General features: G+C 42.9%; 2 protein-coding genes across 6 annotated transcripts in view; one reads left to right on the top strand and one right to left on the bottom strand.

The window, feature by feature from the left end:
- The window catches only part of LOC134511963 (ethanolaminephosphotransferase 1-like), a 68,111-nt gene extending 67,557 nt beyond the window's left edge, over nt 1–554 (top strand). Inside the window, exon 13 of one of the 2 annotated variants that reach the window (XR_010070013.1) lies at nt 422–554. The gene's annotated coding sequence lies outside the window, so the exon portion shown is untranslated. The remainder of the gene's footprint in view (nt 1–421) is intronic. The other variant, XR_010070014.1, reaches the window with a different exon arrangement.
- Nucleotides 555–663: 109 nt separating this feature from the next.
- The window catches only part of MAPRE2 (microtubule associated protein RP/EB family member 2), a 104,299-nt gene continuing 79,977 nt past the window's right edge, over nt 664–24,985 (bottom strand). For all 4 annotated transcript variants that reach the window (XM_063326833.1, XM_063326832.1, XM_063326831.1 and 1 more), the window contains 3 exons: nt 12,769–12,908; nt 8,184–8,342; nt 664–2,807 (listed from right to left, as the gene is read on the bottom strand). In XM_063326833.1, coding sequence (XP_063182903.1) covers nt 2,736–2,807; nt 8,184–8,342; nt 12,769–12,908 — 371 coding nt within the window. In that variant the 3' untranslated portion in view covers nt 664–2,735. The remainder of the gene's footprint in view (nt 2,808–8,183; nt 8,343–12,768; nt 12,909–24,985) is intronic.

Genomic DNA, 24,985 nt, shown 5'->3' with positions numbered 1-24,985 from the left:
TGCCATTACTTATCTATTTATAATTAACAATACATATGTTTACATTCCTTTCAGTTTACATTTAATATATAACCAAAGCTTTATGGTGTGCTATTTAGTAAAGGTAATTACAAATGCATGTTAAAACCATAACGGAAGAATGGGTTACTCACGGGGGTGGGGGGAGGAGGACAACTCTTTCCCCTTTCAGAGCATCGCTCTCCCCTCAGCACAGCCACGTTTCCAGTGCCCAAGAGGTACCTCACTGCCCCGGCTCCCTACGTCCTTCGCTTCCCCCTTGACACAAGCAGCGAGAAGGCTACGGTCCTCAGACCAGAATTAGGATAGAAGGAATTTTCAGGAAACAAAGTTCAGCTTTTTTTAAATTTCTTTTTTTTTCTTTCTTTCTTTTTTTTTTTTTTTTTTTAAATGTGCTTAAAAGAGAGAAAAGGAGAGAGGCACAACAGCCTAGCTATGAACCCAACCATTGCACACCTTTAGAAGCTCTTGAAGTGCTCTCCATGCTTCTGCTCGAGTATTAGCAGAAGGACGAACCGCAGTAAGCAAAGACCGGTGCTGATGAAATCAAGTTTATAGCCTGGATCCCAAAACTCCTTGCCCCATCAGAAATCCCATACAGGTTTAAAGGACATTCTGGAGACTGGAAAAAATTAGTAACTGCTCTTCGGTTCAACAGTATTATGAAGAACTACCGTTTATTACAATGACAATTGTAATAAGTACACATGTTCTAATAAACACAAATACAACAAAAATGACAATTCCCCCATTTGTGGTGACTCTTGGAAATACTCATTTTGGGATATACACATTTTTCTAAACCAGACCTTATTCGTAACCAATCGAAAGGGGAAAGAGGAAGTGGTGGCCCGCGGGTTGCCGTACTTGCACTTCATCACCAGGTAGGATGCGAGGTCAGTGCTGGAGTCAGGGCTGGGAAACCTTCAGCCCACAGGGTCCAGAAGCTCTTCTGCCGAGCAGGGAGAGCAATCAAGGAACTGGAAACACCTGCTCTAGTGCTTAAGAGTATTTTTACATATCGTCTGTGGCGCAACACGACAGCAGGGATCTCACATTTAACTAAGAGCCACTTAGCTGCAAAAGATTGATTAGGAACAGAAAACTGCGCATGCCTGTGTGTGTGCAAGCTGGGAACTTGTGCTTTAGCAGCACATGAAGGTCTACGATGATTTAGCTGTTCAATAAGTTTGGGACTTTTTCAGTGACTGCCGATTGGGGTGGGACTTCCAGGTACCTGCTAAATCAGCATTAACAATCCAGAATGAAGAAAAATCAAGTGAGACACCAAGAATACCAAGCATTAAATATTCAGAGAGACTACAATGCACAGTTTTATGAGAAAAACAAGGAATGCTTTATACACTTCAAGATACCTCTGTTTATAAAATACCATCATTTAGAACAGGGCGATGGGGCCACACTGGAAGGGAACACTCTCACTGCGGACATTCCAAGGCAGACGTGGTTCTGCACCATGCCGGCCTCGCCAGAGGGAGGTCAGCCAAGCGCAGAACCGGCTCTGTGCCCCTCGGTCACCTGGTCCCCCTCTGGTGTGTGCTCAGTCTCCAGAAGGACTCCTCACTGCCTCTCCACACTTCAGAAGCGGCCTCACCACCCATAAGGTGTCCACCACCATCTTAACGGGAGGTCAAGGGGGTTCAGGGCTACTGCTGTTGCTGTTTTTTTCCCATGCCTTGCACTAATGAGGAGGTTTTCTGTCCTCCATACCTGTATGGCTAGGGCAGCGGAGGCGGGGGAAGGATAGCAGAAGAAATGGCTGGCCTACTTCGTCCTCTTCTGAGGGGTGGGAAGCCAAGTATGACAGCAGAGATCGTGTCCTGCAGCTACACTGGTGTCAAGGAGATTTCTCTCCTCCATCAGCACTGAGCTCTGCGGAGGCAGAGCTGCAGCTGAAGGCTGGGACTGGATTCCTCAAGGAAGGAAGGAAGAAAAGCTGGGAAATGTCTATTGACTAGTCAGAAAACTGGGAGGGTTTTCAAAAAACTTAAGTGGTTGTCTGTTCCTCCCGAAATATGCCAAAAAACATACCATGCAGCTTTCTAACAAGCTTTCTAACACAGGGGTTTAAATCTCCTAGTGAAACAGATGCTCTGCCTTCCATTTCGTGAAGGCAGGAAAGGAATAAACATGAGCAACACGAGCATTTTCTTCCACAACACACCTCTTCATTATGGCTTGAGTATGACTTCCACTGCATCCCTTTATTCCAATTGTTTGTCCGAATTTATGCCCCGATGCAGATGTACTAGAAAACGCGAAAGCACCACAAAGTGAGAGACACGGCTAGTGGTACGGTACTTCTTGCCACACAAAATGCCAATATAAATATGTTAGAACAAGTTACAAGTGTATCATACTTAAGACTAAAAAGAAAAAAAATAAATATATATATACTTTTTTTTTTTTAAAGAGCAGAACAAATCTCAAGCAGCCAAGTGGTGAAGTTGCAGTGATGTACGGTAGGTGACGTAGCCCTACAACCTCTTGGGAAGATACACTGAAAGAAGACGTCTGCAAATGCATCTTGGCAAAGTATGGGTACAGAATGCAGTGGTTGGCTGGCACTCACTATGGTACATAAATGTTAATGGCAGACTGGGAGTGAACTGATTTCAAGTTTGAGGCCACACATGTTCCATTCTCCAGAAGAAAGTTCTCACACAAAACGAAAATTGTCAGAGACGCTGGGTGAGTCAGTACTCCTCCTGCTGCTGGGGCTGTTCGTGGACTTGCTCTTCACCTTCATGCTCTTCTGTGTGGCTCTCCTGCAGGGAGAAAGAGACCCCAAAACATTCTTCAGCAGAGATCATTCCTCGTGTAACCTTGCCACCCCACAGCGCTCTCCATAGCCTAAAGCTTAACTTCTAATTTTCATGCACCTAAGTACAAAATGAGCTGTTACTTGAGAAAAGCAGCATCTTGTAATATTACAGTAAAACATATTTACTCTGCTTTTACTCAAAGCATACGCAGCACTGATACTTGCCCAGAAAAAGCGTCAGTTTTCAACATCACCGAGTGTTAACCGTGCTAATAAATGAACATTTTGACTAGCTAGACAGCGATGTGCTCAACAGTTAGATGCTGTGTCACAGCATCCTGACGTCCTCCCATTTTCAGTTTGTCCAAGGATTTCTGAACCTGTCTGCTATAGTTTTCACACCATCTTCACTCTAGGTTTATATCGCTAAATGGACAAGACACTTCTGCTATCACCTGCTTTAAAAATTAAACTCAGCCTCCTTTTTGAGGTCAGACATGCTACTTTCCGAAAATAACGTACGCATGCTAGAACAGAGTTCAAAGGCTACCAGAACAGTGATATTTAGCAGTAGCCGCAAAATAGCCAAAGACTTGCAAGCACATTTTCTTTGGACAAAAAAGAAGATTAAAAAAAACGAGTCCAGTATTCACTGATTTATAGAGCTACTGTTAAAAGTACTAACCACTAATAATCACTTCCCTTTTGCAAAGGGTTATTATGCATAGCATCTTCCAGAACTGTCCCTCTGAATATACATTGCCCTTGTGAGAAGAATCCCTGACCAAAAGGAAGGCTGGATCCTCCCTGCAGGTGATACCACTTTTAAACAATCTCCAATTCAGAGACAACAGACCTGGTATCTTGAGTCGGCCTGGAGTTATCAGAGCTCATAAAGGCTGGCTGACTCTTAGGGCATTACTTCTGTATTCCCATGAAGCGCAGCTGCATTTACAGCTTTTCTCTCGAGTGGTTTCCGTCATTCCGGAGCACGGTTCACTGAAAAGATCCCCCACATCTCCTCTCTGCCCTGCATTAGCAGCGCTCCGCTGTAGGCAGCTCCGAAGGAAAAACGCTTTTCCAAGACACTGAGCTGCCATTAAAAAAACGCGGCATCGCTGCTGCAGGACCTCTGCAGAACTCGCCTGGCTCCCGGCAATTTGTGTTAGAAGCAAGCGACTTCAACGACAAACTTACAAATTGATACTGCCAACTTAGCAAATTTCAGGCAAAAATTAATAGAAAAGGGAGGCCATAATTTGAGTTTTCCCAGAATAGTTCAGAGCAGCTTATGCCATAAGAAAATTCCCTTATGGCAATAAAACATTCACGCTACTAGAGGGCAAGAACAGGAGAATATGGTTCCTAACATTTGCTGATAAAATGGGAATATCCGGCTCTTTACCACACACAGAAACAGCCAAATTGCCATCGAAAGCAAGCTTTCCATCGCTCAGGTGCTATTTTCAGGTAGCAGCCACACATGTCAGGACAACTGCAGTGTAGCACCTTATGGCCCCTGGGGGGAACAATTCCCTTAATTACATACAGGAGGTACATCACGTCAAAACAGCTTTTTGCGTAGTATCTAAAAATCGCAACTTCTGTGATGGGCTGCAAGGGCGCAAGACTTGCGGAGAACAGGAGTTTCACAGAGAGAAGCTGAGAGCTGCGAGAACGTGACCCTGCCTTACGGGGTGAGAAAACTGAAGCCTGTTTAGCTGCTGTGAGCCATGTTCCCTTAACCTCAGCTGTCCTGACCTTCCTTATGTGTTGAGGTGACCTGCTCCAGAATGTACCTGTTCCATAGGCCCTATGTATGCAGAGCTTATGAGAGACGCCTATTAGAAAGCCCACTCGTGCAGATTTTATAGGTCACATACATGCTACCCTTTCATGCATATAATAGGAAAAGCCTCTAACCACAGGGAGCGGCCTGGGAACCTACTCTGCAGCTCTGAAGAAGAGCAGTGGCTCCTCTCTTGCCAGGCTTACTTTTGACAGAAACGGCAGATCTTATGTGACTACCTCAGAAGTCGTTCTGAGACTTGGACACGTGCTTCTCAGTATGTAGGCTTGTATAAATACATGAAACAGGAACGACAAGAGTAACTATGCCCAATTACCTTGGGACTCCGGAATCTCCTTGAATAGCATCCCCTAACAAGGAAAGTAGTGGAAGATCTATTTAGAGCATTTATTTCTGGCTTGGATCACACGACCATGGTCATCTATGTCTCCCAAAACAATGTGGGAGGTGCTCTCTTTCGACCCTTCAATCCATCTACCTCAAACTCTTCAGGTGTACCTGTAGACTGAAGAGCTAGGCTTCATGAAAACCAGCTGCTGGGCCAGGGCATGGGTACCTTTTCCCAAAAGCAGCAGCAGATGTAGTAGCTGCTAGAGCAGAAAGATACAAAACCAACTGCATTTGAGCCATTGCTTTGGAAACTTGAGCTGAGAAACTGATAGACGAAACAGCAGCAATCCGCCCAACTTCTGCATGAAGTGAACCAGAAACAGCCTATGTAGGAAAGCAAAAGTTTTCCTACATTTTTGCTTTATGCTGAGACCTACATGGCTCCAGGTTTCCTATCTGGACTCATGGCCTCTTCTGGTTCATCAGTCTGATGCTCTCCTACTGTAAGACCATATGACCACATACTTCACATACTATCCGAGGTATCAATGCTGTCTATAGAAGCCATAGCATGAGTGCTAGGGGCCACTTCTCACCACCACCCAAATGTATCCTTTTTTAACACCGTTCTCTGTCAACTTTGAAGTTTTTGACAAAGAAGTAGAATAACAAATGAGCAACTTGTAATTGTACACAGAATTCACCTGACAGCCTACAACGCTCACGGGGGACCTATGAGCTACTGAGAGATGTGACCACTTAAAATGCTGTCCAGAATTTTTATTCTTATTTTGTCTTTTAGGAGGATTAAATTAATCATAAGAGAAAATTAAATATAAAGGGAGACTTGTCCCTTCTGAATAAGAACAGTTGATATGAAAAATAGGACATGGTCTCTATGCCATGTCAAATATAGTAGAAGCCTGTCAAACTACAGCTAGGAAGTAAGAGCTCAAGATTTCTAACAAACAGTTATCGGAAGTATGAACTGAAAACAAATTTAAGTCAGGATATTCAAGCACAAGGCTTTGGTGAGGGATCACTTGTGCAGTATGCGTGAGCTGCATCACTGCGCATCCCCTTCCTGGAGAAAAGCCCCATAGCCACAGTATCATTTATAAATGTCATGAATCCTGAAAATTAATGTAATCCTTTTTTTCCACTTTGCCTCTGTATACTTGAGATGCTCTGAAACAGAGATTAAAAAAAAAGTCTAAGCTGCATTTACGATGAACTCATTAGCAAGATACTAGGAGCTGCTTGTGGTTTGGGAATTTGGGCTATTTCCCATCTGGGGATTGGGAAAGCCAAACTGCTGTTACTGAGGGATTAACCTGAAAAATGATGCAAGATATAGAATTTAACTTGGGAAAAATTCAGAGAGAGAGAAAAAACAGAACTGAAGGGCAAAGCAGGGGAGTGAGACAGCAAAGTCCGAAAACAAAAAGCAGGCAGGATCTGCATCATCAAGGGGACCACAGTCTTTGGTTTAGTGCTAACGCCTTGGGGTATTTCCTCCGCAAATTACAGTCCATCTGCTAAGATGAGGAGCAAATGCACCCCAGAAGCTGAGAAGATCAAGTCTCCCACTAAAAGGTACAAAAAAACTGTGTGGGGAATGGCCTCTGTATTCTTCTCTGGGGGAGCAGCGCTCTCCTGCTGAAGTGACGTACCCGGCCTCCAACTGCAAACACATTTGAGATAAAGGCACGGTCGTCGTGTGTGTGTAGTTCACGCACAGACACGGGTGATGCTTGCAACAGAGAAAGGCTCGGAGGGAGGAAGCAGATAAAACACTGGGATGTGGACTGAAGTAGAACATTTTGTAATGTGTTCTTGCCAGTAAGGAAAACTGCATGAAGAAAAGCAACAAATGCATTCCTTGGCGGGGAATCACTTGGTGTTTAAGCCAACAGACAAGACAGATGTGGTAGGGGTATGGGAAGAGGAGGGCTTTTTCTGGCTTTGCCTTATAAATAAAATCACTGTTTTTGAATCCAGAGGACGTTTTCTCCAACCACTGTGTGTATGTAATTCTTTTAGCCTGTTATCATGTGCCTGGCAAATTTGTCTTATTGTTTATTCCTGTGAAAATAATGGTTTCCTCGTCCTTTCCCTCTCTAGCACTCACGCTGCACAGTTGATCAAATCCTCTTTCCCCTGTCACTTCTCATCTGAGCAGTGGCCCCTGTCAGCAGCAAGCTCCTCTCCCTCTTGCACCCAACTTTCATTTATGCTCTGTTAGTCTTTTTTAGAAAAGCATGCGAGTTAGTAGTTGCTTCGGCACTCCTTTTGATATAAAATTTTAAGTCAGCTGACTGCTGCCGCAACAGCTTTCTGGGAATAGATATAAAACAGCCTAGGCTACCGCAGCGCTGCTGAGAGATTAAGTTGATGCTTATACACTCCGGAGCCAAAGCCATCATCCGCTGGAGACTGAAGGGTCAACTGTCAGTACAGCACATACAGGGATTTAGTTAACATGAATGGGAGTAGTTCAGCTAAATCTCCACTGAATCATTATCCCCGATTGTACCCGAGGAATTTAACGAGCACCCTTTGCAGCTTCTTGCTTTGTTCCCTGTCTACAGCGCGCTAAGTCTAAGATGCAATGAGATTCTTGCTTAAGCTTGCAGACAACACATTTCTGAAATTTTGGTAGTAGAGGATTATTGGGTTTGCACGAGGAAGAATTTTGCCTATAGCAACAGCATTAAAAAGATGTTAAAGAGCATTATCTCTGCAGATATAATTATGTATTTGGCAACCTGCACTGTACACATTACAACACTGCCACATGGGCTAGAGAACGTTCACAGCTGTAGACATTGAACAGCACCTCTGTCAGAATTTCTGTGATTTTCAACATGTTAAAGAACATGAGTAAAAGACTTTATGCAGAAAGGCAGAAGAGGAAAACACAAAACTAAGGCCCAGAACCATATGAAATCAATTTGAAATTGTAACACACACTTCCCTTTCAGATAAACTTCAGCAAATTTGGAGTACAAAAGCTACATCGAAGCAGTGAAAAGCACATGGTCTCCTGAATCCCTTCCCCAAGCTGAAAAGTCTGTTGCTTGCAAATGCGATCTCCCTTTTTGGGGGAGGAGGCATGGAAATCCTAGCCACTACAAGTTCTGCTGACCTAAATATAGGACATGACCCAATACTGTGCCAATAAATTTTTACAAAATTAAGCTGTTTTGTCTAAATAAAAGACATTAAGCTTCAACTTACATGTTCGTCTGAAGCATAAAGGACTTCCATTAGCCGATTGACAAGGTCATTATTCTCTCCCCCGTGTTCTTGGCAGAGAAGTTCAATCTCCCTTAATTTGCCAAAGTAGAAATCCCTTTCCTTCTCCACGCCTTCAAGTGCAAGTTTTAACGAATGTACCTGCATAGAAACCAAGATGTGATGCATCAGTTCTGAGGTGCACTACAGAAAAAACAACTCAGTCCGAGATACAGCACGTGAAACCGTCTGAAGTATTCATATTACATTTTATAGCTTAAAATGAAGCCCCTTTATCTTTTGAAGTGCTAGATGGAACCTCACACAATAGACAGCATGAAATCAGGCTCCCCCATTACGCCTCTTGGATACATCTTAACCTTGATCCTTAAAGGTCAATTTTTTCAGGGTTCTTTTATATCAAACCCCAAAGAAAAGGTTCAGGAATTGGGGCAAATGAGGACTTGGCTTCTAACAAAGCTGCCAGAAGTGTCATGTAATGGTAATTAATAAAACTTTGAGCTCAGTACTTGTATTGTTTTGCCTAGATTAATGTGCAGTTCTCGGGAAACCTACAGTATCTCCTTGCCTAAAAACACATAGCTCTAGCAGAAAAGCTCACAAAGGGAAATGGTCCAGTTAGGAAATTAAAAGTTCCTCCAGTTGCAGATCTGAGTGCTGCTGTGTCGTTTTTTCACCTCTTCTCTTTTCTGCCTCCCTGCTTGCCGTACTGTTAGGGACCTGCCTTTTGGCACCTTGGTGCTGCAACCGGCTGCCCCACGGCCTTTCTGCTCCGATTGATGCGCTGCTGCTGTCAACAAATTCTCCCAGATGCCAAGTATCTTTCTCTTTGCAGCCTTGTTCACAAGAGTCTTCAAGCTACACCGTCAGTCTCAGTTTCACCACCGAGACTGCTGCAAATCATTTATGGGCAATGGAGCTGTTAATGATTAGGCTTCATATAAATCACGACAGATGTTGCAATATATTTTTATACATACATATACATATAGATATATATAAACACATGCATACATATTTAAAAAAGACCAATTTTGTGGGAGCATAACAGATAAACTACTGTCCAACGGGGTATACGCGATCAGGATAACATGCAAGTGGCTCTCAAATTTGGAAGACAGCAGTGTAACAACCAACAGAAATAATCACAGATGAAGCTGCTACAGTAAATACACTGCCCCCAACCACGTGCAAATTACAGCCAAATTAGCATTCACGTTTTAAGGCCTGCAGTTATACAAATTATTTTGCAAGTAAAATATGCTAAATAAATTAAATCGCAGGCTACATTTCAGTGAACTGATACAATTTAATAAAGTTCTGTGTTGCCAGTTCTACGACAAGCTAATTTATTCCTTCCACTAGTAAAAAATACCAGCAGAGTTCAAACAATGCTTTGACAGCCTACTAAATCCTATCAGTTCATTTTTTCCATAGCTGCTGAGCTAGTAAAGCCTTTTTCTGACCTTTGATTGCACTCTCAGAGGTGTCAGACAGCAGAACCGCCCTGTTACCAGTGCCGGATCTCGGAGCATCTCATTCCCATACTAACCTGTTTCTGACCAGCAGCTGAGTTTAACACCCAGGTCTTCCCTCGACAGTTTGAGTCTATGATTGATACAATGACCAGTCACCTTAAAATTAACTATTTATTCATGAAAGCAGGAACAGAAAAATGGAACAGGAGTTTACAATATTTTGGTCTAAAGATGAAGACCTTACATTTAAGGCGTATCTCCTGGATCTGCAGCAGCGCATTCCGAGAGGAATACCTGCATCCAGACAGAACGAGAACGTAACTGCTTCCAGATCTCTTGGAATCAGTGTTTGGTAGAGCTTGGGAAAACAACAAACTTCAGCAGAAACATTGGCAGCTAATAGCTCAGACTGTCTCCCCTTCTGACCTGTTTACCAAGAAGGCATTCTCCCGTTTTCATTCTATACATTCATTCCTTTTTAAGAAAAGAATCATTAAACTGTGCATATATGCACACGGTTAATTAGCTACAGTATACGGTAAACACTGTTATAAGCAAACCAGATATGCTTTTCTTCAGTTGCACATCAGCTACTTGTCTGTGACACATTAATTTGTTTTTCTTCAGATAATTAGCACATACACATGCTACTTTTTCCTGGACCAGAAGAACATCTCTGCAATACCGTTAGCGGGTTGAAAGGCGACAGTTCTTACTACTTGGTCTTTCCTCTGGTGGCACTTATTGGTAGTATGAAAACTCACAGGACTGCAGAACCAGGCTGAAGATTTAAGCGCGTGCTGTAGACAAGCAGCCAAGATGGTGCTGTTTTCAGAAACTATGTGTATACTAGCACGCAGTTAATGGCTCCTGGGACCATTCTCCATATCTAATGGTCCCTGGTCTGTGTTGTCTCCTTAACTGCACTCAGAAACTCTTTGGGAGTGCTAGTTGGCACAGACCAAAACCACAGCGGGGACCACTCTAGCATTTTAATGCTACGGGTAATCAAGTTCCAGTGATCAGTGACATTCCTTGGAAGCGTTCAATTTGCTAGCACAGACCAAGGCAATAGCTAAAACCATTTTAAGAGAAACTTTAAGATTGTTGGGACCCATTAAAATAGCAAATGTTACAGACGGCTTGTGATTATTGCAAATAGCTCATTAAGCAATGCTGTGGTAAAATATAGCATATGGACGGTCCCGCTACTTTAATTTTTCCACTACAAATTGCATGGACGTTCACATGTTTCAATCTCCCTTAACTGCCATCCATGAAAGGGCTGGGGAAAAAAAATAATCTGTTACAGACACATAGGAATTTGATATCCAGTGACACCATTCAACTTTTCCTACTCATAATCAAGAGAGCAAAGAGGTAAAAGTGGCTGCTGCCCTCATCTCCCCGTTTGCTGCAAAGTGGTAAAAGATGGGCAATTTTTCTCTTCCAGCATGTTCAGACTGGGGGTCAGAAAAACCTGGCTCAGAGCTGCTTGCAGCATAGCTTTTTTGGCTCGCTTTATATGCCCAGCGTGGACAAGTAACCATTAGTGGGAAGTGAAATACCAAGCGCTGCCAGCATTAAAAAACCCCCACAACCTTCCAGACCATTCTAGCAAGAAGAGGTCTCTTAAAAACTAGCTATTAAAACACCAACTTTCCAAATCCTCAAAATTTCTACTCCTCTTTGGTGATGGGGGAAATCATCAGTTTTCCCTCAGGGTTATTTGTATTTAAAGCTTAAGGTTTTCACACATGGAATGTGCTAGGAATACATTAGCAGCGGACGCGATAGTGACTGCCTATTTTAGTAAAGATCAAGTATTTTTATGTTGCTCAGATCCCAACCAACTCTCCCTGCTGAAGCAAACACAGTCTGACTTCTGAATACAAACATCATGGTTTAAGTTGCATTAAGCTGATGTTTGAACTCCACTCTTATATTGTTAAAAAAAAAAATAAATCCATGAAAAATACATACATCCATTCCTCGTGCAACATTTAAAAACTTTTCTGTTACAGCAACAATCAAAAGCCCTTTTGGAAGGCTGGTGGACCCTGTCGTGCTCTCTACTGCTCAGAATTATACCCTGAGCCTGCAGTATGTTTGGGATGTTGCTATCCATCCGCTACCTTTAAGTGCATAACAGTAATCAAGAATTTGCAAACAATGCCCCAACAAACTGAAATCTTTGTTGTTCAGGTCAATGAAGGTCTGAAACCAAAATGCCCTAAATTATGGAAAATTACACTTGATCCAGAGTAATGACTTCTTCCTGAATGCAGCTGCCAGGCAGCTCAGACCGTAAAATATGAGAATTTTCCTTTCCATTTTCCCTCACCCAGGACAAATACAGGGATCAGGCCTCATTTTGACAGCAGTTGTGGGCCAGATGCAGGTATTTATTCATGTCCACTGCAGACGTTCTTGCATGTCCAGGAATGACAGTCTGATGTAAAGCTCCATAGCATAAATGAAAATTAAGCCCTTACATTCTAACATTAAAGAAATTATGAAGCTTTATTACTTATATTGCAGAACGTTATTTATAACTGAGTATTCTCACAAAGGCAGATCACATTTTTAAACGAAAAAGGCATATTACCTTCTTAATGCCTTCCTTCCAGAAACCAGAGTGCAATGAGCTAGTCTCAATTCATCCGCTAGTCTCGATTCAGCTGCAAATCTCTAACACCTTGGTATTACAAACAGGTTTGTTTTCTTCACAATGACACATTAAAATGATTTATTTCAAATTTGTAATACGCATGAGCAAAGACACTATTGGGATTTTTCCTATCCAAGTGAAATAAAAGATATATATCAAAATCTATCAAAATTATCATACCTCAGTGAGACCTACCTACCATTCCTAAAATAACCTTTTAAAAATACAGGTAAACACCAGTCATCTCTGTCAGGTGTTATTTTTAAGAATAAATCACTGTTTTTTCTTCCCAGCTGACCTATTTCAATCTTTTGTCCCTTCATATTTCTGGAGAGCATCATTCAACAGAGGGCAATATTAGATTTCATGACTGCCTGTGACAATGAATGCATCTAACTTATGCCTAAAGCAAATTTACCTGTTCGCTGAGCTGTATGACTTGAGTTTCCAAATCTTTATCTGATTTGGATGCTGAGCTGCTTGGTGCAGCTTTTTTTGCTGAAGATGGGCGAGAAGGTGTTGATCCTGGTTTAGAAGCTGGACTGGATTTAGCAGCACCTGAAAAGTACAATAAATAAATAATAATCGAGATTTGTCCCCATGGTAAATACATTCCTATTAACCTGGTGCTGAAACAAAAGTATTCGTTTTCCAGACAGACATTCTCTCTGTTACTTCAAAATGACAGTGGAAGAAGTTCCAGTCCTGCTATACCTTAGGAAAAGAAAAAAAAACATTTCCTAGCAGTTGTACTTTGAGTTTGCTACTGAGAATGAAGTAACTCTGGAACTAAAAAAAAATAAACATAAAACTAAGAATATAAAGTTCCCTTAGCTATCAGCAGCTTTCAGCTTTAAAAAATATGCCGTTCACAGACCATTCCTCCAGCCCAATATTTAGCGTACAGATCTATCTTCAATGTCCCTGGAGAAAGACAGACTTGAAAAACTCAGCTAAACTGTGCTTTTGTCATTTTCAAATGCAAACCATCCCTGCGACGAGGGCATTGAAATTCAGACAGTGCACACAGAATTAAATCCATCAGTGAACTCACAGTTGCCATAGTGACCAAGAGATGAGTTTTGATCTGCTTCAGTTTTGCTATTTGTTTCTAATTACTTGCACTGCAAATCTGCCAGAATAAGAAGCAACATCTTCACCAGCAAAAATGGCAACTAGGAAGCGTGCACAGGTCCTCTTTCACCATGTCTGTGGCACACAAATCATAGAATTGCCTGGGTTGGAAGGGACCCTTCAGATCATCAAGTCCAACCATCAACCTAACTCTGACATCACTAAATCATATTCCTAAGCACTACGTCTACCCATCTTTTAAATACCTTCAGGGATGACAGTTCCACCACTTCCCCAGGCAGCCTGTTCCAATGCTCAATAACCCTTTCAGCGTAAAAATTTTTTTCCTGATATCCAGGCTAAACCTCCCCTGGCACAGCTTGAGGCCGTTTCCTCTTGTCCCGTCGCTCATTACTTGGGAGAAGAGACCGACCCCCACGTCACTACAAGGTAGGTAGAGAGGTGGTTGTAGAGCGCGATAAGGTCTCCCCTCAGCCTCCTTTTCTCCAGGCTAAACAACCCCAGCTCCCTCAGCCGCTCCTCATAAGGTTTGTTCTCCAGATCCCTCACCAGCCTCGTTGCCCTTCTCTGGACTCGCTCCAGAATCTCAAAATGTCTTTCCTGTAGCAAGGGGCCCAAAACTTTGGAGACAGTGCTCGAGGTGAGGCCTCACCAGCGCTGAGCACAGGGGGAAATGCCTGAGCAGAGGAACATTTGTGTGAAAGGGTTTGCGGTGCCTTCACACAAGCCTCACAGCCAGCTCCTCACACCTTGCTCTGCCTCTCCAGCTCTCCTCTCCTCATTGCTGGCCGTTTGATTTAGTTGCTCAGCCCCAGTAGACAAGTACGCGGCTCAGGGCAGTCCACCTTGCCTCGGCTCCCACCAGCGCTGGACTCTGACTCGCAGCCTTCTCCTTATTCCCACCGACTAGGAATACATTTCAGATGCAGTGAACATACATCTGGTACAAAAACGCTTGGGTTAAGATGACAGAACAGAAACCCAGCCCACTCTCCGACCTGTTTTGTTTGATTTATTAAGTAGGCATGTGAATCAGAAGTCCTGCTCTGCAGCACCCGTGTTTATCACTGTTTCTCACAAAGAGCAAAAACCAGTTGTCTGGACGTGTGGATTGGCTCCATGGCCACCCTCCACCATCAAATACTGTTCGCTCTGAAGCCTGGGACACACAGACAGCAGGAAAAAGCCCGAATCCAGCAAGCACGCACCTCCCAGCTGAGCTCTGAGCTATCGGTTCACCAATTCCAGAGGGATTTGCCCCAGCTTTCTCAGCAGCCACCTTCCACCCCACACCTCCCCAGCTGCTCCTCCCATAAGATTATTTCATTTATGGCACACTACAAGTTGTTCTACGTTGTCATTTCCACAATGTATCCCCAGTGTCAGACAACACTTTAATAAAGCAATTAATTGTAAAACCAGTGTTTTACAAAGGCCTTACTAGGAAGAAATCGCAAGGAGGCAGGGAAAGGCAGTAGGGGTAGAAGGACAACTTGTGAGGCTGCCAGTACGACCAAACCGTGGACCACAAACAGTCTCACTGACCTAGAACAGGGTATAGCGGTCCCTTGTAGGAGCTGAAAAGCAATGGGAAAGGACAGCAGTAACAAGTTATTTAATCAAGCTAGCTTAGGCTTTTTTGATCAGACACAGGCCTCCCTCTGTAACCAGCGTCCCTTCCTGCCTCTAAGGATAACTCTGTATTAACTGGGTCACCTAATGCCAACAGAACATAAACAAACAACTTGATAATTCAGTTGACTTGTGTAAACATTTCTGTGCAAGATGTCCTTTCTCCTGTTCTATGCTCCTTAAAATGAGACAGATAAAAAATAAGATTTATTTTTTTTTTAGAAATTGGTGAGTCCAGTCCCATAACTTCCATGTCTAAATCCTTATAAGTACAGAAACTCACTTCTAGCAGGTTTCAGATACAGTATACAGACTCGCTAAAGTTGAGAAAATTCAATGTTGTGTACATGCCTAAAATTGAACCTTGTTTCACATCATACTTAGATTGGCAAAGAATAAATCATTTGTGGGAAAACATTAAAAATGCCAATATCTTTTGCTGCTATTTCTTTTTTTAAATGATTTAATAAACTTTATCACCCTGACTTCCTTACATGTTTTCATTAACTTTAACACGCTGCCCTCATTACACATTTTCCAGGTTCAGTCCACATTTTGACTAAAAGTCATCTGCTTAAGAGGAGAATTATCAAGGTGCTCTCAAAGCCAGGAAAACAGTTTTCATTTGCTTTAGCAGATAAATAGAAGAAAACCAGTGTCAAAATATCCAAGATAAACATACATGAAATAATCGCTTTGCCTATAGCATTCTAGTTGGGCCTGAAGTTATTTAATGAATGCTTGTATCACATGCAACTGCAAAAGTTACCCATACACAATTTAAAATAAGATGGATGTATACTAAACCAAGGTATCAATGTTTATTTCTTCTTGTATTGTACACCTGCAAGACACAGTTCAGGATATCAACTGAAAATTAAACACTATAAAACCAGCTATGGACCTTCAGACGTGAAACCTTGGCTGGTCGATGAAGCTCCCCATCCTCTACCAACTACCCTTCTTCTACCTGAAGGCAGCACTGGACTTTCTCTAGGCAGCACGCACCCGCACACGAGCACAGGAGAAGCTGCTCTGCTTTTCTAGGGCAGCATCCCCTGGCTTATCAGCTCTTCACCATTTCTCATGGCGGGGTCATGGTGCAAGACCTAAGCAAGGCACGTCGTGTTGTGCAGCCACGGCATATTGCTCCTTTTCATGCTCAACAGCCCTGCAAAGCAAACTGGTTCTTTGTAGATCAGGTTACTGATCACAGAAAGCCAAATCATTAAGTGCACACCTCTTTTTAACCTGCAGAGAGAGTTAAGGGCAGAGCTGGCACAAACATTTAATCCCCAGGTATTCTCTCTAATTTGCAGCTGAGCAAGACACATCACCGCCGTCTGCAGACAGAGAGGGCTGGGGATAGCACCGATACACTGCATTATATTCTGCCCTCCTTTGAAACCAACAAAGCCTTTTGAATTTCTACAGCAAAGTGTTACTAAGGTCCAGACAAATCAAAAGAAATCGACTTTTGCTCCGCTGCTCAGGATCAGCTCTTAAATGAACACGATATTCCAATTTCAGTGACACAGATAAAAACCAGCTAAATAACCTGAGCATTTCAGACGGTATCAGCGACAGCTGGATAGAACTTAATTGCAACAGAGAATGCCTAGGGATTTCTAATTTAAAATTTCCTGGAGGAAAAAAAAAAAAAAAAAAGCTTTACTGCACATCTATTCTGAAACATCAGTTTTAGAATAAGCTCAGAGGTAAACCTCTCATTTCTAACAGAAGCTTAATTTCATAAAAGAATGAAAGGATGTGGGTTGGTGGAGTAGTGCAAAGTACTTGAGATGGCCAGATACCTAAGTGGAGATGAAAGATCTTGGTAGACTTAACGACTTTGTTGTTGAGCACCACAATGGCTTTGCAGTCAATTAGTGCAAGTGCATTGCGCAGAGGGACTGTATAATCCAAGAAGTTTAAATTATGTCCAACGTCATATCTTCTATGAAAATATTTATATATAACCCATTCACACATTCTGAGAAAGCACAAAAAATTTATACAAATATTTTACATACAAAATATCTGATAACCAGCTCTTTTTACTGACCACTGAGAAAACAGCATTGTAAACTGTGACATAAGTGTTACCCATTACCAACTCCTTTTCAAGCTTACTGTCAATTCCAAAAAGCAGTGCAGAGCCCTGCACCTGGAGAGGAACAGCCCCATGACCCAGTACGTGCTAGTGGCCAATGGTCTGGAAAGCAGTGTGGTACAAAAGGACTTGGGAGTCCTGGTGGACACCAAGTTGAGTATGAGCCAGCAATGCACCCTTGCAAGCAAGGACGGCCAGTAGCCTCCTGGGTTGCATTGGGCAAAGCATTGCCAACAGGTCAACGGAGGTGATCGTCCTCTTCCTCTGCTCAGCACTAGTGAAGCACATCTGGAATGCTGGCCCCAGTTCGGGGCTCCCCAGTACAAGAGACATGGGCATACTGGAAAGAGTCCAACAAAGGGCCATGAAGATGACTGAGGGACTGGAGCACCTCACATATGAAGAAAGGACAAGAGAGATGGGACTGTTCAGCCTGGAGAAGAGAAGCTTCAGGGGGATCTTATCCATGCCCAAAGGGTGTGCAAAGATGACCGAGACGGGCTCTTTTCATTGGTACCCAAAGGACAAGAGGCAATGGGCACAAATTGAAATACAAGAACTTCCATTTAAGCATAAGGAAAACCTTCTTCACTGTGAGGGTGATCAAATATTGGAACAAGTTGCCCAGAGAGATTGCAGCATATCCGTCCTTGGAGATACACAAAACCTGACTGGATGTGGTCCTGGGCAACCAGCTCTAGGTGATCCTGCTTGGAGAAGAGGGGTGGGACTGGACAATCTCAGAGGTTCCTTCCCATCTCCACTGTTCTGTGAGAACATCTATCACAGCATGCTCTGATTTTAGGTCAGTGCAGGGTCCAATTGGAATTTTTTTTTAAACTGTATCGCAGCTGCTTCCATTAGCACCTGGATAATTTTTTTTGTACCTGCCCATATAACACCAGCAGAGATGGGAAAAAATAAGTTTACAGTTGAAAGACAAATTATTTTGTTCTCGTACTGAAATAAGTTAGATGAATCATCTTTGAAATGCATTACAGTTTTCTATCTGTGGTGCTCCAGAAACAATTACTGGTCAGTCCATTGTAATTAAATATATCCCTCTCCCCCTTCTCCCCCACCCCTCCACACCCCCAAGTTTCAGCTTTACTGTTCTTTCTGCTAAAGACATCTGTTTTACAAACAGAGGTACATTGCTGAAATTTAAAACAGTGGATGTTGGCACTGCGTGGGTTTTGGGTACAACAAAGCTAGGCTGTGAATTCCAGGTCCCTTTATATCACAAGCACAGTCTTGCAGACAAGAGACCTATTAAATGTTTAGAGAGAAATCTTCTTCCTTGAAGCTATATGAGTAATTAGTATGCTGTTAAATATTTATGTAAAATTCCAAGGAAACACGTGCATGAATACAATGTGGACGTGCGTGAGGACGGCGTGGAGAGCAATGGAAGCCCTGAGCAAGCACGAGACTTGGCTGAGCCCTCACCACCACTGCTTCAGTGGAATTTGAGAATCACTCGCAGTATATCTTCAGTCAAATGAAAGGACTTCATAAAGTGAATATTCCTGACTCATGCAAAAAAAAAAAAAAAAAAAAAAACAAACCCACAGAGCTAGCAATTTCTTCAGGAGCTAAAGAAAAACTCTTCAGCCAATTAGAACAAATGAGTGAGAACAGCAGATGAATTAATATTCACACATGCTTATCGTTGCTGCTACACCGGGATGCTTAGAAACTGCTCGATTTGGGGACACTTCATGGCATAACTGATGGCAAATGATGCTTAATGGGAATGAAGCGACCTCAGACAAAATCCGACTTGACTTTCAGCACGCCAACACGCTGCGGTGCAGACGCCTAATTATTTTGTGGTACCAACTTCCCTGGGGTGGCAGGACCCCTCTGTCCACTCAGCTGCTCCATATATGCTCCTCATACCTCCCATTGTGCTCCTGCTGCTGGCTACGGTACAGTCTGATGAGCTCTGAATTGATCAGACTCATCAGACGATGAGCTCTATGCTGATCATCACTGCCAGACAGCGGGCAGAGAAGGGTGTACAAATACTTGAAACTGAAGCATCTTTTACAAATTTCAACAGAGCGATCCAAGCAAGAACATACAATGGGGGCTACTTGTCAGATGAAGAAGTTTTCTTGATGGCACTACTCCCTCAGTTCATCTTTAATAGATGGCAACTAACCCCAGCTTTCCCCCCCATCATAAATGAAGACTTTTCTTTAGATTTATAATAACCAACATTTTAACAGCAACTATTAATTTTTCTCGGCTGAGACCCCTATTTTCTCTAGAAACATCGTCAAGAATGCAAACATCCATCTTCAATGGATGAAACCACCCCACATAGGCTCAACAGAAAAATAAAGTTTAAAATGCTCTTAAAAAACTGCATTTCATAACATCCAACACGTTAGCTATACGGAAAAAGCAGTCTCAAAACTTAAATGTGAAAGAAAGCATATGAAGAAAAGCATATTGAAATAGAAAAGATCGTGCAAAATTTAAGCAAGACGGGCATTCAAACCACACCCATAATACACCAAAAATTAAGACAGCAATTTTCACCACTGGTTTTTCAAACACAGTTGTCTTTCTATTAAAAAAAAAAAAAAGAAAAAAGAAAAAAGGCCTTGGCTCCTGCACTTCAAGCAGCGTTACTTTGTGGTCTAAATTCTTGGGCTCAGTGGGTTTAAAAATTAAACTCTCCTCATGCTGGCAGAGGGGGTGTGTGCCTCTATTAAGGCTGAGCCACTTTCCTCTCCACCTCCCAGGCCAGCGCTGTCACTGCACATGCTGTTCCCGTCGGCTAGTACAATTCCTTGGCCTCGTATGAACTAGGCACTAAAGCATTTTCGGTTTATCACCCCACAGCTCTTCCCATCTCCCGGCTCTGCCACGTCGTCCCGGAGCAGAGGTTGCCATGGCCAGTCCCAACTGCCTGCCACCTGGGGAAAGAGGTGGCACGTTTTGGTGGAAAGCAAAGAAAAAAAAGCAGCATTGGAAGGGGTTCTCTAGTCCCTCAGGAGTCTTAATCGTATCAGTGGCTGCTAAAATAAAGACTGGTTTGTTGAATATTTTTATCCCTCAAAATTAATTTACAGCACATCTGCCACAGTAGGATATACCATTTCCCTAAAGAAAATCGGTATTTTTCTTGCATAATTGGCTCTTTGATGGCATGCACATTATATATAAAGCACTCGTGTACAAACAGTTCATTCTGCCCTGGTTATTTTCCCTGTCATAGCGTGAGTATTTTTAGCCCTCATGTGATCCTCCAGTATTTTCCAGCTCTGCTTTAGTCATCCCTGCTCTCACTGAATATTTCAAACTAAAGTGCCTAACAGCCTTCATATCTAAGAACCTCTCACATTTTTAGCTTATATGTAAATAATTAATTTTATTAAGCTTCCTTTTACCCGTGTATTTTTGACACCCCACACCCATACACAAAGCAGTGCTCTGCGGAGATTTGCTCCGACACACGGGAATACTTACATAAGACACTAAGCTAAAATCCCGACAACCTGATCACCATTTTCAATTTGATCAGATGAAGCTTCTTTTTTTCCCCCCTGCGATTTTCCACGGAGAGCATTAGAACTGGCACAAACAACGGTGCCCTAGTATTTTAATCCCTTACCATGATTTTGACTCTACATCTGTAGGCTGTTTACCACTGCATTAGAGAAGAGCGGGGGCTGGAGGAGATGGAAAGGCGGCTCAGGGCTGGCAGATGGCGTTCTCTCTAAAAGCAGCTGTGGTGCTGTTGGCAGGGAGCCTGCAGTGGTGGTCTGTGCTGCTGGCTCCACTCCTCCAAGGATGAAAACATACTTCTTCCCCCAGCAGGGAGCTGCATTTACCTGGCAAATCCTTGCTGCTCCTACTATTGCTAGAAGGAGCCTTTTACATGCGTTACCGAAACCATTCGCCCTCCGTACAGCCATCAGCTCGGCAACAAATCGGCTCTGCCTCTTAAGGAAGGGACGAGGCGATGCAAGGGTGGCACAGCAGATTAGTTGTAGGGACCTATTTACGCTTCCATTTCCGAGCTGCATTATCCTTGACCTGCGCCGACTCCCCCGTCGGATCGCCTTTGGGAGGGGTATGGCCATGGCTGTTGGACTGCTCTCTCCGGTTAACACAAACCCCCGTGCATTTTCAGATTTCTCAAGTTCCGGTTTGTTTTAAAAGCGTTTTTAAAAACGAAATAAAGGCCACACTCAATATAGGTAAATACGCATGTATAGGTATGGAAAGCAGCTCCCTGATGCCATGTGTCTTGTCAAGCTTTAGTGTCAGATTAAAATACCAAAAATAATTCCAACTCATGGCAGCTACCTTTTTTGGGTAAGCTTTCAGAGCAGGCTTTAGGGATTTGACCCCTTTCTTGTTAATTGAAAGACACATCTTAGTCTACCTCTAAAAATACAGAGTTAGAACAGAGTGTTATAAAGTAGTTATGAATAATTAAAGAGATCAGCACCTCCTAAATCACTCAAAACCAAAACTCTCGCAGAGGGCACTGGGCTTGAGTCACCATCCCTAGAGGTATTTAAGAAACGTCTAGATTTGGCACTTCAGGGCATGCTCTAGTGGCAGAGATTGTAGGTTGGGTTTTTTTGGGGGGTTTTTTTGTTTGTTTTGGTTTGGTTTTTTGTTTGGGTTTTTTTTTTTTTTGTGTGTGTGTGTGTGTGTGTATGGTTGGACTCGATGATCTCAAAGGTCTTTTCTAACCATGAAGATTCTATGATAAGAGTTATTCTGTAGAACAACAGGAATCATCTGAAACACATATGAAATTGCTAATAGCTGAATAAGTTATTTCTTTAGAAATTTATATATTTGATCAATTCAGAATAGGCATATTTAAAGGTCTGTCAGAACAAAAAGATACGCGTACTCCCATGCCCACTTGCTCCTACCACTAAACAGTAAGCGCATGCATTTACGTATGTTCGCTGCACACTGTTTAAAAACTTTTGGATTATGTTGAAAGATCTTCTGGATTCTTTATTTTCTCTCACTATTGTTTCTTTTTGTTCAATTAATGAACTGAAACAAGACAGTACTAAAATTTCAAAGCTTCAGTGTTAATGTAGAGCAAATCACACAACTTAAAAGTGACATCGAAAAAAAGAAAATGTACAAAAAAAGAGGTAAGCTACTGTGGTAAACTGCTACAGATGCTGGCAAATGCTTGATGCATTGGTGTAAGAGGTTATTGCATCAGGCAGCCCACAACATTTACTGCTCCCACAACAAAGTCAGTGGAAGTAAAGCCGTACCCAAAACCTCAGCCATTTCACTGAAGACCCGAGAATGAAAAACAACAAAATAGTCAACATAAAAGTTACAGATAGCAGTTTAAACTATGCCACCTGATGTTGCACTTACTCATGGGCACGTATTCCCTCTTTGTGCTTGTATCATCAAGGAAGACGAAACTCCAGATGGGGTGGGGAATTCTTAACGTGCCCCGGGAGAACTCGTGAGGCTATCTTTCTTGCCTTTTTAGTATAAATGGCTAACCTTCTTTTACTCACATGTGATTCCTGTAACAACTGTAATGAATACTCCTTCATTTCCAGTTAAGCGAACATGAGCATGCACAGACACACACACACAACAGAGGTACAGAGGCACATCCTTCACGGCAATTTCCCCAGCTACCCAGGACTTGCTTCCACATCATCCCAATTTACTCCCAAACGGCAGGAGATGAGGCACACACAAGCTTGCAGAGGCATATGGCACTCCTCCCACAGTGTCCTCTACCAACAGGCCCCCCCGTAAGGGCTCCCATCCTTTCACGCAATTGGGGTACATGACATGGTGAGGTGAGGCACAAAGGCACAGCGCATCAGTGAAATGAAAACATGCTCACCCAGAAATTGAACAGGCCTAAGAAGGACTGACAGCTAAATGAAAGAGTGCTGTTCTAAAAGGCAGGCAGCAATACAAGCTACAACTTTCACTCACCTAGCACCACATAATGGCTACACACCCCCCCTGCTCAACAAAAATTAAACTAGTGTCCTGCCTGTCATACTTCTGAATTTATATAAGTTAATAATGAAGGAAGCTTTCCATGAAAAAGCTAACGTCCATAGCCACAGAATCTTACCAAAGTTCATGACATTATCTCTCAGTTATCCTATTCCATACAAGGGCTGAGGAGGCACGGGGCATGTGCTCCACACAACCAGCAACACAACACGAGATCGCTACATTATCCTCCATATCGGCTCGCTGGTTCCACTCCAGTAGCTATTCTATTTCTCTGGGATTGCCACCCCCACAACTTTAATTTGGATGGCACATTTGTGACTTCGGTACAAACAGACCTTCTGCAAGGAGAACTAACAAGCATGGTAAAGTCTGTGTTTAATAAAATTGTCTTTTCCTATTTCTCAATTGGATAACACCATGATACTAGCACTTGGGGTTTTTTTGTGTTCAAACGGAGTGCAAGATATCACATAGGAAATTAAAGCATACCAGGCCCCGAAATGGAAAAGTTTAGACACAAGATGGTGCAAAACAAAGACGTAAACAAGCTTTAAAAGCCCAGAGCAGCACTAGCCTGCTATTACGTGCTCAATTTCCTGGAAGCACTAATGAGCTGAAGGCAGCTGGCCAAGTATGCCCCACTTTGACGTCAGAAGTGATCAGAACAGAACTCTGAAATCTGGGTATGATTCCAGAGCATAAGCCAGTCTAAAATGGAGGGTGCCTCATACCTGCCCCTTCCCTTTGCCAGCGCTAGTGCCTATCTGAGCTCATGAGAAGACAGGTCACAGAACTGAGCCAACTGAAAATTAATGATTATTTGAGGACTGGGTTAGCATGAATAAAGCAAAGGCAGGACAGAACAATAAAGGAATTGTGTGTGCATATGTGTTTCTGTATGCAAACACCTGTACACGTACAGGCAGCCAACCCCAGTTAATACTTGTTTAGTGATTATTTTTGTAAATGTCAGCTGCTGCCCTGTTCACTTAACTCTCAAAGAATGGCATCTGCTTAGTGACCAGTCGTGCCCATATTACACAAACACCAAAGACCAGGCTTAGTCCTTTGGCCTGTTCCAGGAACACCGTTGGGGTTTAACCCCAGTGGGCAGCTGAGCCCCACAGAGCCGCTTGCTCGCTCCCCAACGCTGGCAGGATGGGGGAGAGAATCAGAAGGACAAAAGTGAGAAAACTCATGGCTTGAGATAAAGATGGTTGAGTGTGTAATGCAAAAGCCATGCACACAAGCAAAGCAAAACAAGGAATTAATTCACTAGTTCCCATCGGCAGGCAGGTGTTCGGCCATCTCCAGGAAAGCAGGGCTCCACCACTTGTAACAGTTACTTGGGAAGACAAACACCATGACTCCAAACTTCCCCCCCTTTCTCCTTCTTCACCGTAGTTTTGTTGTGTGGAATATCCCTTTGGTCAGTTGGGGTCAGCTGTCCCAGCTGTGTCCCCTCCCAACTTCTCGTGCACCCTCAGCCTATTCACTAGCAAGGCAGCCTGAGAAACAAGAAAGGCCTTGACGCTGTGCAAGCACTGTTCAGCAATAACTAAAACATCCCTGTGTCATCAACAGTGTTTTCATCACAAATCCGAAACACAGCACCATACAATCTCCTATGAAGAAAATTAAATCTGTCCCAGCAAAATTCAGTATAAACACAAAATAAAAAGTTAGGAGAGCAAGTTTGAGAAAGAGCCATAGTTGTATGTTCTCACTTAAGAGGACTCATGTACCTGAACAATAAGCACATCTAAAACCACAAATCAATTGATTTTTTCCTTCTGGT

This window comes from Chroicocephalus ridibundus, chromosome 2, assembly GCF_963924245.1.
Source record: "Chroicocephalus ridibundus chromosome 2, bChrRid1.1, whole genome shotgun sequence".
NCBI classification, from domain to species: domain Eukaryota; kingdom Metazoa; phylum Chordata; class Aves; order Charadriiformes; family Laridae; genus Chroicocephalus; species Chroicocephalus ridibundus.
Note: the sequence above shows the minus strand (reverse complement) of the source record. Positions and strands in the feature narration are given on the sequence as shown.